This window comes from Aethalodelphis obliquidens, unplaced genomic scaffold (assembly GCF_003676395.1).
Source record: "Aethalodelphis obliquidens isolate GAN/ISIS:26980383/991018 unplaced genomic scaffold, ASM367639v1 scaffold76, whole genome shotgun sequence".
NCBI classification, from domain to species: domain Eukaryota; kingdom Metazoa; phylum Chordata; class Mammalia; order Artiodactyla; family Delphinidae; genus Aethalodelphis; species Aethalodelphis obliquidens.
The window spans coordinates 4,047,734-4,062,730 of record NW_020838020.1 but is presented as its reverse complement, the minus strand read 5'-3'; the positions used below and the strand labels follow the sequence as shown (position 1 = coordinate 4,062,730).

Genomic DNA, 14,997 nt, shown 5'->3' with positions numbered 1-14,997 from the left:
CCACAGGTTCAATGGTCCTTAGACTAACCAGAACCAAGAAATCTAAGGAGAATTTTTGACCAGCTCCGCCAAATGCTGTGAGATGAGTAGTTGCCTCTTTGGATATGGCCTGACCTTCTGGATATGTGAAGTCAAAAGATGCATGTATGTTTTCCTTATGGGACCAAGAAAGAGGACATGAAAGATTAAGAACCAGAGCTGGTATGGAATTTGCTTAGATTTTCCTAAAAGATTGGCTGAGGAAAACTTCAGCAGATAGAAGATGCAAATGTAACTTCATATGTCAATGAGAAGAGAACCACCTATCAGAAAAACCTGCAGAGATGGGAGCACAGCTTGAGAGGGCGCATATGTACAAAAGATCCCCCACCACTACCCTGAAATCAAAGAGTCAGTTTAAAATCCTAGAAGGCATAAAACGCCAATGCTGGATTACCACAACAGGACTAGTTAAGAAAGTCCTTTCATGCTTTTTACCTCTTCTTGGTATTTCTACTTCAACCATAGAATTGCCAGAGGCACTTTAATATCTAAAGCAGTGAGAGAAAGAGCTAGGACATTACAAAAACATCACCCTAACCCCATTTCACACAATAGACAAGTTTGAAGCAGGCCAAGGTGAGTTAGAAAAAACTTTTAATTCAAATCAAACAGAAATCACGATCATTGCTTTGGACTGGACATAATAATTATTGAATTGGACTTCTAATTTTTAAGTAAAGTGAACTAGTTAGTGATTAAAAAAAATAATAATAACGTGGACAAAAAAGATATAGCATTTGCCCAAATTTTTCTTCAAAGGCCGAGGAAGAAGTACCCTCACAGGGCTTACCTGGAATGTATAATGATTTCTGAGGTGAGGTGTGAGTTTGTCAGAAAATAAAGGATTTTGCCAGTCTCATCCCACTCATTCCACTCTTTCAATGTGTTGGTTAAAAAAAAAACATCCAAAATTAAAATAGACAAAAAATATAAACCCATAAACCCCCACATCATTATCACTCCTCTTCATACTTGTTTTAATCACCATGTTTTATATATATATATATATGTGTGTGTGTGTGTGTGTATGTTTATGTGTGTGTGTATAGTCTTCATTGGAAAAGAGCATTCCACAGGACACTTTTTTCTTTTTCTTCATTGACTATGTTCCACTTAACTACATTTAATCAATTCTAAAATGTAAAACTGTCTTCCCATTTTAATATCTTTGACATCTAGATGTCTTTCATAAAACGGCTTCTTGCAATTGTATCTGCAGCATTTTTTCTTTTTTCATGGTTCATAAAATAAAGATGCACCAAAGAATTTAACAGCCAATATACCAAGCACATTAGACTTGATATATTTCAAAGAATATTACAACAACAATAAAGCCAGCAAAAAACAACTGAATGTCCATTTACTTGCTCCCCAGAATGACTGTTAAAACTCAAGGGCACAACAGAAAACCAGAAGAACTCCAAGAAAAGTTTTTAAGAGGACTCACCAGAGTTGGGATCAGAGTTGCCATCTGCTTCAGTCCTCTTGTCCGGAGAGGCCTGGTCGTAGAATTCGTCCTGTGGCTGAACCAGAGGAAGAGGGTGTGAGATCAGGGTTCCACTACCCACCGGCTCGTGGTCTCCTAGACCACTGTCACTGCAGCTTTCCTGGGAGCCGTCAGGGAGATGAAAGGTAACCCGGCGCTGCGACTACAAAGAAGACCACAGGACACACCGTTAACATCCTTCCCAAAGGAAGTGGAGGCGGAATGCAAAGCAAAGCAACTTTAACACACAGTGCAATGTCGAGGCAGAATATAAAATACTTGGAACACAGCTGGAAACAAACATTTATTATTTGTCATTTCTTATGACATATCCAACTTGCAAAATACAAGAAAGAATTTCAATCTTGTGTAATTCAAGAACAAAAAACTTGTGGTATACCATTGAAAGTTGTAGAAAGAAAGGCAAAAACGAATATATATATGCTAATGGTCAAAGCTATTAAAAAAATTTAAATAAGCAGAATTACAAAAATGTTTGTTTCATAGATTTGAATAAATGCATAGATAATGCAACACAACATTCCATTTCTTTTGAATGACCTAGTATTGTGTTTATTTGAGGCTTTTAAGGTAGCTTTTGCAATGAAGCCATTATTGTCCACTGGCCCAGATATTGCTACCAGTCATTGGTTTTAGAATATCCCTGTTGAAAGGTGTTTGTAATCCTACTTTGGCATCTATTTACACAATGTCACCATCAGAAGTGACCTAAAATATGTATATGGGTACTTCAATACATTTTAGTATTTTAGTAAAATAAAATTGTGCCTTTCAGCACAGATCACTGCTTAGTTTTCTTGGTAAATATTCTTTTAGCTGATATAATCTATGAGATAAGAGAACATTTACAGGTGTGTATGGTGGAGATTTATGCCTTACAGAATTATGTGAGAGTAGTAAATTTGTGCTGTATGTCTGACTACACCTAATTTCCATTTTGCTTTGATAACCAAAAGACCTTTTAATATCGCATTGCATGTGGCTACTTCTACTCAGATTTAATAAAATTATGAATATATAAATAATAAATATATAATATATGGAGATACAATGTATAACAATTATTTTATCTTACCTAAGATTTGTGTTTTCAAGAGACAATTTATAAATTGTATCCATTTCAAAGAAAACAAATGTAGAGACAAAATGTTATAGGTAGAAATACTGCTATTCTATAAATGTATTTCTTATAGACTGACAATAGAATATAGCCTATTTTCTGTGAGTCACTCGTTCAAATCTAGCTCAGAGTCATAATGGAGAAGAGCTGATACCACTTTATTGCTGTTCAATGACCTGTGTGAAGTGATTTGATAGTTTAGTACATTTTAAATGAACTAATGCAGACATCATATAAACTATAATCATAAATGGTCCTAATTGAGTCTACTGTAGCACATTGCACCTTCAAGCACAACTATCTCACTACCATTGTTCCCTCCTCAATAGAGTTTGAACCATGCCTAGGTAAGTGCTACATAATATGCAAGCAAACTTGACTACTAATATATGAAATGCATTTCTACTTTTAAGGGAAGGTCATGCTACTGATTTTATTTATTAGTGTTTTCTCTCCCAGGTGAATTTAAACCTTGAGGGAATAATAATACAAGTATTCTCTGTTTCTGTTTCAACATGCACTTAATTCATATTAAGTGTATGCTTTTGTAATAAAGAACAGTGACCAGGCTGCCTACAATACATAATTGCCAAACATCGCTTTTAAAGTGATTGGTCTACTAAAAAGTCCATAGTTTTAGTGACTAAAGTATCTTTGATGTTACCTCTAGAGGACTATCTCTTAGTTATAGCTTAAGTGAATAAAAAGGAAGTCAAAACATAAGAGAGACAATGGAACAATCTGAATGATTCTGCAATCTTCATAAAGCATTTCTGGGAGATGCTTATAAGGCATTATAAAATATTTGTTTCATAGACAGAAGGAAAAAGGAAAATTAACATCTGTGATATTCTTCTAAACTGTTTTAATTACAATAGTTTGTTTTTCCTAGGAAATGTCCAAATCTGCAACATCAGTTATAACTAAATCCAGTCGTTCTCATAGTATCATTGGGCACCTACTGGTATGTAGCCAGGTGTTATATTTACTCAGAATAATAAGGAAAATATTTTTTAAACTATTTCAAATATAACTTATTAAATTCTATCTCACATATACTATACTGTGCTATTTCTTTACCACTTTATAATTGAGAATAACAGATATAAATCTAGTGTAATTTATTTGCTGTAAGACCCTGTAAATTAGTGTAATATAATGTTTAAACTACTGTGGCTTACAGAAATATTTCCTAATAAATTTGACTCAGAGATGTTTAAGTCTTAATTGGCAAAATTGTGCACAATTTATCAGTCTAATGGGAGGTAGGGGTGGTGATGCATAAGGACTAAGGATGGCAACATAGATATTATAGTATGAAGCAAATTGATTAAGCAAATCAATCTTTAACTTATCATCATAATGACTGATGCAAGTGGAATAATGTTTGGAATATCAAGATAGAAGGAGAATATTTGAATAAATTAAAATTAAGGAAAATGAGAATACATGGTACATTATGAAACAGGTGTTATGGGTGTCATCAAGGAATACAGTACTTATTCAGATTTTGCCCAAGAGCACCAGATGAGAAGTCAGAACCAGATTTCCTGACTGGGGGTTCTTGCTTGGTAGAGCCTGGCCCTGGACAAAGACATTATGTCTTTGAAGGAGTTCTTGGCGTTGTAGAATGGAGAGAGCAGTGCCTTAAGCAGAGGAGTGTTGTAAGGCTCAAACAGATAAAATAAGAAGTGTTCTTGTTATATAATACATGACACATAGTAGGTACTCAATAAAAGGTAGCTATAATTCTCAAAATTAATAGCTTTTAACTTCTGGGGTTATCAGTGTTTAGCAGTTATAAAGATGCAATTTCTTCACCCCAGAAAAAAGTATTGTTCTTTGGGAAGAGACCTGAAGAATCTTGGCATGCCTCACAATGTGCCTGTAGGTGTGACAGCCCAGAGCCTCTCTGAGGTGAAGCTGCTCTTGGGTGGAAGTGAGGTATGAAGACCAACAGTTTAGATCACAGGGTTTCTCCTCAGAGAAAGTGAAGGTTTTCCCACTATTCTTTCAAGAAACCTATGATTGTTTGTATATTCAAAGCGAGAGAGAACTTTTTACTTATAGTCTCTGGGAATTTTGCTTTTGGGTTATCCCCATGGAAAGGAGCCCAGTTTGGGTTATAAATATAGTGAAACTCTGCCTGACTGAATTGGGACAACACATGTTATCATGAGACTACTTCAGACTTTCCAAAGCCTGGGCACTTACATTTTGTTTCCCTGTATCTATTTCTTACCCATTCCATTTTCTCCCATGGGAAACATTATTACATTTGGCTAAGTCTGGTTGATGGTTTGAATGTCACATATGTTTATCTGATTTATCACTGACAGGTTAGCTCCAGGTCCCAGGCTGCCCCGAGGAAGAATAATATGGGAACAAGAACTACTAAGGCTGTTTCATGTTATTTTACTTTGGGACTGCTGATATGGATTCTGACCAAGCGAAGCTTCCATCAGAGACCCTGTACTCTATGCCAGCATAAAGTGCCATGCATGCAAATACAGGTATGTCCAGGATACTGTAAGTTGGAAGATGCCACACTGGTTAGGTCTGAGAAACATCACCAAGAACTTTTACAATATTTTTTCTTGTAGGTTAGTATGAAAGAGAGGGAAAATTCAAGATGCCCTGAGAAGATACACATGTTCCTATGTTGGACACTGTTTTCCAAGAGTCACTGAATGAGTCAGCTAAGAAATCTTAATCATTGCTTTAATTCTTCTCTTGTATGTGTCTTACTGGTACAGGATATTATTCACCAATGAATGATTCACATTCAAGCCTACAATCCCAGTCCCATTAATCTAGATAGGTTCCCATGTGCAAAGATTTAGTAGTAAGGTACATTGTGTCTTTGCATAAAATAGCAAAAATGTAAAAAAGAGTGAAATGTCTATTAGGTAACTAATAAATTATGTAATAGCATACAATTGAATCATTCACAATACTTAAAATAATGTTAATGTTTATTGATGTGGAAAATATTTATAATCTATTGTTAAGTGTAAAAATGAGGTTTGTAAAGATTTTACTGTGTTGAATTGCATTCCTGTTAATGTGCTTTAGGGTTTGAATATGTGTAAGCTAAGATCTGACTATGCATACACTAAGGGTTTAAAGCAGTGTTGTCTGGTCATGGAATTATGATATTTAAAATTTTTATTATTTTGACTACACTAAAATTTCCATACATTGTCTTTGCAATATTAGAACATATGCTAAGTTTTAATACTTAAAATTGTATTCCTCTTCATCACTTATAGAAAAATAGAACTTAGTCCAAGAGAAAGGAAAAACCTGATAGACAGTAGTTGGGCTTGCTCTTGAGCTAAGGAATGTCAGACAATCTTCTGTCACTGTGTTGCTACCCTAACTTTCATTTTTTACTTTCTTTACCTAGCTTTTTAATCATTGCAATTAAAGAGCTTTGCCTTTCCTCAAATCACAAGATTATAGGACTAGGCCAATTATTATAAGTCAAATAAACAAATTTACCAGTTAATGCCTGGCATTTAAATGATTATTTTTTGGAAAATTATAAATTGGTATTATAGAAGTAGAAACAAAGTGCTACAGAATTGTTTAAATATGGTTTCACTTGTAGAAAATTCTTTAAATAACTTTTTAAGGAAATATTTTGATTTAGTTCCTTTTATCACATTTAAAAACTAATATATCATCTATATATCTATCTAATCTCTAAATAGCAAACACACACACAAACACATCAGCCAGCAATTACTTATGATGAAGTAAAAGACAAAAAGTGTTAAAGTTCCATATATGAACTTTTTTGCTTTATCTCAGCATTAAATCTGATGAAGATATACTTTTTCTTTATTTGAAATAATATTTTCATATGTAGTTATTCTCAAAGTAGCAAAGAAAATCATACCAAAAAAGGGTTAAAAAAATTTTGGAAACTGCATTTTAATTCAAATATTTCTTATAACATTAGTTAGAAGCTTTTTGTTCTTTCTTATTTTTAAAAGAAGATATTTCAATTGAAAATTTAAGAGTAATAGTTAAGAGTATAGTCTTACATTGCAAGCTATGGAAAGAGGAATTTTTAAATGACAAAAGAACACATTTTCAGCTAAAACCACTGATTCAATTCAATAGCAAGTTCCTCAATAGCTTCTTGCCATCTAAAATTAATGTGTACTCTACCTCTTAATAAAATCCAGAATCAAGTAAAACTCATAGAGGTTTAGAAGGTAAATTAAATGCAACCCAAAAAGCAATCTATGGTTACAATTTAATTTGCCGTTACTTAATATTCACAGGCTTGACTGAAGGAAAACATATTAATACACACATGTTCTTCCTTATTCATGTTTGAGCGCTTTCATCAAGAAACTAAGAAAGAAGCTAAGAAATAGTTTTTTTAGGACAAAATTATAAGGAACTTTTAAACTGGTGATAAATGAAACATTTTGAGCACAGAATTATTTTATAATGAGTCATTTTATTATTTGTTACTGATAAATTGAGTTACTCTCCTATCCTGTTGATTGGAAATTATTGGGTTGGCCAAAAAGTTCCTTCAGGTTTTCCGTACCATCTTATGGAAAAACCCAAACGAACTTTTTGGCCAACCCAATACTTAGGCTAAATGGTTCTGCTAATGAAGAATTTGTGTATTTTTTTTTTAAGCTGGAAATTATTTAGGGATTTTTCTAGTCTATTTTAACCTGTTACATTTATTTCAAATGAGGAAATGAGGTAAAGTCATTTGTCTATATAGGTTTCACTGGGAACAAAACCCACATTTTCTGATATTCAACATAAAGGGCTATTCATTCATTCATTCATTTAATAAGTAATTTTTGAGAACCTATTTGTGTGATTCATTAAAGAAACCTCAACTAAAACTGGAAGCAGGACAGGTCTGTAGGGGGAGCTCTCACATGCCACAATTCATAGTCAATTACTCGAAACAGGAAGAGACCCATGCTTACATCTCCCACAGTAAGTCGTCTCCTAATTTACTATTCTGGGGAAAGATGAAAACTTCTCTGGCCCCTGGATAGCCCATCCAGTCAGAGACTGTAGCAGTCCAACCAATGAGAAGCCTTCATACTTTGGACCTCCAGCTTCTTTGAATGGACTCTGGTTATTACAGTTCTTCCCAACTCTTGCCTTTTCCCGTGAAGCCAAACTCCCCTTCCTTGTTCTCTGGATTTGCCTATGATCCACCATAGTTTGCATAACTTGAATTGTAATTCTTAGGCCTATTTCTGTATAAACTCACTTAAGCTGGTAGAATAACTGGTTGTTACATTATTAAAGCTGACGTACTATGTGCTAGACACCATCCTACCTGCTAAGAACACAATGGTGAACAAGACAAAAACTGTATCATACAACTTCCTAGAAAGTAGAATTTTCTTAAGCTATTCCCTAAGAGTTCTGAGCATGCTTTTGATCAGCACCTGTGTCACCTTTTTTATCATTTGATTCCCTTCTAATTCTTGCAAACTATGCAGACTTAAGAAAGGTCAGTGCATGAATAGACCTTCACTGTATTAATCAGCAATAACCTAGGGAGAAAAAAAGAGGGAAAGGGAGCATAGTCTGAATTTATGCCAAACAATCCCCAGGTCTGTTACCATCCTAAGATTGAAATCCATTGCCAATTTGTGAAAATAAAAAATAAAAAGGATAAAAGAGTAACTGAGACTGTTAGAGTAGGCTATTCTATTCTTGACTCGAATACAGAATCATTTACTTTGCATATCTTTGAACAATTTTTTTCCTCTAGGTAGTTGGAGAAATGTTAACAACCTCAAATAAGAGTTGATGAAATCAAAACCAGCAAGTTTTTCTGAAGAACATATATGCTTGACATTTTATGAGTTTATAATGAATATTTTCTGAATGAAGATGATTTACTCAGAACAGAACTAGGAAAACTAAAGAGGATGCAGCAGAAATTAAGTATCTTTGTCCCTCCTCCAAAGATGCTTTCCTGTGGGAAAAATTCTCTGTCTCCCCAGAAAGAAGTTTGCAGGGAGAGTTGCACTGTTTTAAAAGTAGCAAAATGAAACATGATAACAGTCCACTAGCAGTCAGCATTTCCTTCTTTCTTCTTCAACGTTTACATTTCAGAATATTTGGAAGACAAATAGGAAGGTTCAGTTTGTGCTGGAGAAATAATGTATAACAACTTCACTGACCTAGGTGATGGATGTAAAGGTGTCAGCATCTTTAAAATGAATATTTTGATTCCTAGCATTATCTATGCTACATAAACTAGGACTAGGGTGCAGATGATAACTGGCCATAAAAAGTTGAATAGCATTTTCAGGGGAAACGGGGAATGCTTGTCTATACTATACTTACTGCTCTGTTAACCAGTTTGCTATCTGCTGCTAAGCAACTGCTTCATTTCAGGATAAAGCTTTTGTCTTTTGTTCTAACTTCAGTACTCAACTGCATGTTTAGTGTAGGAAGCTTGTTTCAGTGTGTGTGGGAAACTCACAGTAACTTAAACTTAGCATGTTTCCTTTACTTTGTAAATGTCTTATTGTGAAATGACTTCCTTAAATTTAAGACATACTTTTTTGTGCTTTGTAAGTAAAGTGTGTTGAATACTTCATAGAACTTCATATGGCTGGAAGACTCGTGTTAATGACATATGATGAAATTTTTAGTCTAATTTTATTTTTATTTCCTTTGGATCTCAGTATGATCTGTGAGAGAGTCAGATAGCATTTCTCTCCACATGCAAAAACAATTGATAGCTTTAAGGAAATTGAGAGAAAATTAAATTCTTTGTACTGTTTTTGGGTGTAACCTTGGTGTTTGAATTTAAATATATGAAGCAAACATAAAACAGGAATCTCCTCCCTACATCATTTTCCACTGTGGGACACCAGAGAAAGGGAAAAGGGTTAGGAACAACTTCCCTCCTTGGTTTGATGGCATCACCCCACTCTTAAGTTTCTTCTAGGGTCCAAAGAAGTAGAGAGGATTAAGAATTGTCAGCATTGTTGGTTATTTTGCTCCTAATAATAGTTATTTGGTTCCTGCTATCAGAAACACCCTCAACCTATTTCTTACAGTTAAATGTTGCCCAGTAGGAATGCAGCACATTATCTGAGCACACAAAATATAAAATGACTATATTAAACAGGAGCAGCTGCTCCTGAAACTACAAGCAGAATTCTTGCATCTATAAATTATATGTACAGAAATAGGAAAGAAACAACTCAGCAAGAGTCCTTTCCAATTTAGTTTTCTAGCATAAACAAATCCATGTGATGCAGGAAGTTACCCTTATCATATTTACAAAATCTGCATACATAATAGTTATAGCAATTTAATTAGAAATTCCACTAAGTTATCACTGTTGTTAAATAAAAATACAGAACCCACTGATACAGCATGTGGTCTTTTACCAAAAGTGAGCCTTCTTTGGATAATAAAAAATCACTAAAAATATGCATCAGATCTGTCAGTATTGTTAACAGAAATAGAGTCTGATTTGGTGTTTAGGATTCAAGAATTCTTCTCAGGGCTTCCCTGGTGGCGCAGTGCTTGAGAGTCTGCCTGCCGATGCAGGGGACACGGGTTCGTGCCCCCGTCCGGGAAGATCCCACATGCCGCGGAGCGGCTGGGACTGTGAGCCATGGCTAACGAGCCTGCGCGTCCAGAGCCTGTGCTCCACAACGGGAGAGGCCACAACAGTGAGAGGTCTGCGTACCGCAAAAAAAAAAAAAAAAAAAAAAAGAATTCTTCTCAGGCAATTTTTGCACAAGTAACAAAAGAGGTAATGGCATCTCCCTAGCATTCCCCTCTGTTAATAATTCCCAATACAAAATAAGACTTGTAAAACAAAAATAGACCATTTTTTTCTTTAAGTAAGTTGTATTTTTCAAAAGGTAGTCCTTAGATTATACTTATATACTATATTATATTATATTATAATTATCTTCAGACAATGGGTACTTGACTCAAAAGAGTTTGAACATGCATGTATACACACTTTAAACCTCCCTTGTGTATTCAATTACAAGATCATAATTGCCTAGTAAGAGTGAAAACTAGTAATCCAAGGCTTTAGGGGAAAAATCATGTTATTTCAAATTAAAGAATGAAACACAAATGGAGAGGTAGAAGAAGCAAGAAGCAATCTGTATAAATTCTCCAGGAAATACTATTATTGTACAATGATAGGTTGTTTAAAAGTCCTCATGAAAGTTTGTTAGTCTGCACCTAAAAAGTGGTATGATCTGTCTCAATGGACCTTGTGTCAAACACTGCAGTTTCATTTTATTTATTTAACTTTTTGTGTTATTTTTTGTAGTATAAAGAAGAATGTTAAAACTTTTTAGAAGCAGTGAAGGAATAAGAAGTTATTTGAACTAGTCCTCACACACGTAAAGCCTATCTGTCCCTGACAGTCTATGGATTACAAATAATTCTGAGCCATCAATCAAATCTTCTTCAACAAAAAAGAAAAATGGTGGGGCTTCCCTGGTGGCGCACTGGTTGAGAGTCCACCTGCCGTTGCAGGGGACACGGGTTCGTGCCCTAGTCCGGGAAGATCGCACATGCCGCGGAGCGGCTAGGCCCGTGAGCCATGGCCGCTGAGCCTGCGCGTCTGGAGCCTGTGCTCCACAACGGGAGAGGCCACAACAGTGAGAGGCCTGCATACCACAAAAAAAAAAAAAAGAAAAAGAAAGAAAGAAAAATTGTGATGGGAATGATATTGCTGAAGGAGGAGCCTCTTTCTAGTCTATGATTCATATGATTCGTATATGGAGAGTGTTCTATAACTATTAATTACTACAGGAGCCGTCAAAAGAGTCAACCATGATAAAGAACTCAGTCCTCACAGGCAGGTTAATGGGGGGACTGATTTGCTTGGGGAAGGTGGATAGTGGGACATAGTCTACAGAACATAAGTATAGGTCCAGGTTACACTTAGAGGATATGGAAATGTGTGTGCACAGGAACAGAACATGACCCTGATATTATTGAACAACTATTGAATTCTCTTTTCTAGGTTCTCTTATAAACATGACCCATACTTGCAAAATGTTTTTTCCGGAATGGGAAAGGGTGAAGCAGAGCAGATAGGGAAGAAGTTGTCTTTGGCCATGAAAAGCACACAAATAAGAAACAGGCGTCCCTGGAATTTCGTCTGAAATCTTGGACTCATTGGTAAATCATCTCACAGGCCATAGATTGATAGATAGATTGATTTTGGATGGCTAGCTATACTCTAAAAATCGGTGTCTGTATTAACTATCAAATTTTAAATAATTATTAGGAACTTCATTTATCCTCTGTAATTATATGGTGAAAAACACTTGTATTGTGAAAGACAAGCATTTTCTAATTTTGTCATCTTTTAGTTCTCTCAAAGGACATCCATGAAAATATTGTTTGCAGTTGAAAATTTTTGATTAGGAATATGTGATACTCAAGTCATATTTCTTTTTCTCATAGTAAGTTAGGAAGAAAATAGGAGACTTTAAAAATATATCTACAGCATATACATAAACTCATGTATGTGTATTTATATATAGATGATGCAAAACTTATGCACAAACTCCAACACAGACTGACACACTGCACGTGTCTTAGCATGTGAAATTTTCCTATTCTTAGACAAGGAAATTGTCAAATATATCCAAGATCTTTGCTATGTTTATCAATGTTGAAAATGAAATCTAAATTTTATTAATTGAATCTGAGAAAACCTGAATTAATCTAGACAAATCTGATACCATTGCATTCCAGAAAGTGTCTATTCCTGGTTATATTTAGTGCCACATAATATATAGTTTCACCTGGTGACAAAAATTAACTTGTTTAGCAATGATATTTCTTTTTTTTTTTTTTTTTACATCTTTATTGGAGTATAATTGCTTTACAATGGTGTGTTAGTTTCTGCTTTATAACAAAGTGAATCAGTTATACATATACATATGTTTCCATATCTCTTCTCTCTTGCTTCTCCCTCCCTCCCACCCTTCCCTATCCCACCCCTCCAGGCGATCACAAAGCACCAAGCTGATCTCCCTGTGCTATGCGGCAGCTTCCCACTAGCTATCTCCCTTATGTTTGGTAGTGTATATATGTCCATGCTTCTCTCACGCTTTGTCACAGTTTACCCTTCCCCCTCCCCATATTCTCAAGTCCATTCTCTAGTAGGTCTGTGTCTTTATTCCTGTCTTACCCCTAGGTTCTTCATGACATTTTTTTTCATAAATTCCATATATATGTGTTAGCATATGGTATTTGTCTTTCTCTTTCTGACTTACTTCGCTCTGTATGACAGACTCTAGATCAATCCACCTCATTACGAATAGCTCAATTTCATTTCTTTTTATGGCTGAGTAATATTCCAGCAATGATATTTCATTGAGTGTAGAATTCACCATATAAAATTGTGATTATAAGATGAGGAAAAACATTTTTTAAAAAATGGAAATTGTATAAAATATCTAATTCTTTAAGGAGGAATTACTTAATAATTAAAATAGTGATGCCACTATGCTTTTAGAGATTTAGAGTTTGTGCTCTTGAACTGTATTGTGAACGTGCGTGACATTATATTGCAGAGTCTCAAGATACCAAACATTGGCCCTTTTATGATCTGACTTTACTTTTTGAAACAACTAAAAGCTGTCTGTAATGATGAACAGTAGCATTTTATAAAGAAGGCAAGATTACAAAATAATATGGCACATTTTCTTCGGTGGCTTAACTTTGAGAACAATTACAAAAGAGAAGTTCCAAAATATTTTGAGAAATGATGATACTCAGTGTAGGAATGGACGAGGGCCAATTTGAAGGACAGCATTCCTCTAAGTACATGATTTCTGTTTCTTAGCTAAAAATAAGTCACAGCTTTATTCTCAGCTTATATGCAGGAATGTTCTTTTTAGATCTAAATTTAGAAAGAATAATGCAGGTGGTCTGGTATGAGAGAATGAAATGAATGGGTATGGTTTTCATAAGGGGTTTTGAATTACAGAAATCTGAGAACATCCTTATGAAACAATCTTGCTACATATGTATTGAGCAGTAACATTTGGATATGGAAATCATATCAAAATATTTTGAAAGTATTAATAAGCATTATTCAGTAGAGTGTAAAACACTGATGTCCTGATAAACTGGAGGAAAATGTTTTAAGTTTCTTTTACTTTGAGAAAATGTAATATGTAACTACTTACTGTACTCTGCTAGAATCAGAGCCCTTATAATGATCTTAAGAAAACAGAGAAACTAACCCAGTTGGAATAAGCATGACTTAAGACTTTATATCTCTTTTCTCCTGGGTAGAGCAGCCTTTGTTCTTAACATTCAAAGTAGCTGGACTTTATTTCAAAAAAAAAAAAAAAAATCCACCTATTACTGCAGACAGTCACTGTGACTTTGAGACTGATGTTTGAAACAAAAATCACTCTCACATCTCACTGATAATCACTACTTGCCCTGTGGCTCTTAGTCTTTCCTTTGAAAACATTACTGAGTCACCGATCTCTGTTATATGTGCACTGAGGATAATTTGCTTCCCTGAATACAAACATAAAATTCAAACATCTGTCAAAAACTTCTGTATGTCAAAAGCTTCTGTAGATTTAGGTAGCATCTATATAATAATGAGCTGTATTCAGAAGAAATGAAGTTACTTTCAAAGAGCAAAACTCCCCAATATTATATTCCAAATGTGGACACAGCCATCCAGAAGGTAAGGGTTCAAAAATCTTTGCAATATTTTTGGAAGATAAGAAAGTAAACACTGTTAAGTCCACTTGACTCTAAGATCCAACATGTGTGCCCAGAAATTCTTTCTGTTTTTGTCTGGGACAGAGATGGAAAGATGGTCTCAGAATGAAACATTTACAGAATTTTCCACACCAGAGGTAACTTATTAAATGGTACAATTTGGCCTGTGCATTAAAATTTAAGAATAGTAAGGTAGCCTACAATTTGAAAACAATATTAAATTTCCTAAAGTTTTTATTTAGGATCTTGATAGTCAGAAATATAGTATCCTATGTATATAATGTTAAAAATGATGGACATACTGCTAGTCTGGAATAAATTATTTTCGATGAAATTGTTGTAAGCAATTGTTTAAACAAGTGTACTTAAATAAAATGGGAGAAGAATACAATTAAATATTTGAAAGAAAACTTACCCTATCTAGGAGATATAAAAAAATAAATAAATAAAACATTAAGAGATGACACTAAGGTAAACTACAGGCTTCAGTTAATAATAATACATCAACATTATTCCTTGTAACAGATGGACCAAACTAATGCAAGGTGTTAATAGGAGAAACTGTTCA

The 14,997-nt window shown here is 34.6% G+C and overlaps 1 protein-coding gene across 4 annotated transcripts in view; it reads right to left on the bottom strand.

The window, feature by feature from the left end:
- Positions 1–14,997, bottom strand: part of PCDH9 (protocadherin 9) — a 986,051-nt gene that overhangs the window by 338,102 nt on the left and 632,952 nt on the right. For 2 of the 4 annotated variants that reach the window (XM_027092277.1, XM_027092278.1), the window contains one exon: positions 1,490–1,691. In XM_027092277.1, coding sequence (XP_026948078.1) covers positions 1,490–1,691 — 202 coding nt within the window. The remainder of the gene's footprint in view (positions 1–1,489; positions 1,692–14,997) is intronic. The other 2 variants (XM_027092279.1, XM_027092280.1) reach the window with 1 other exon arrangement.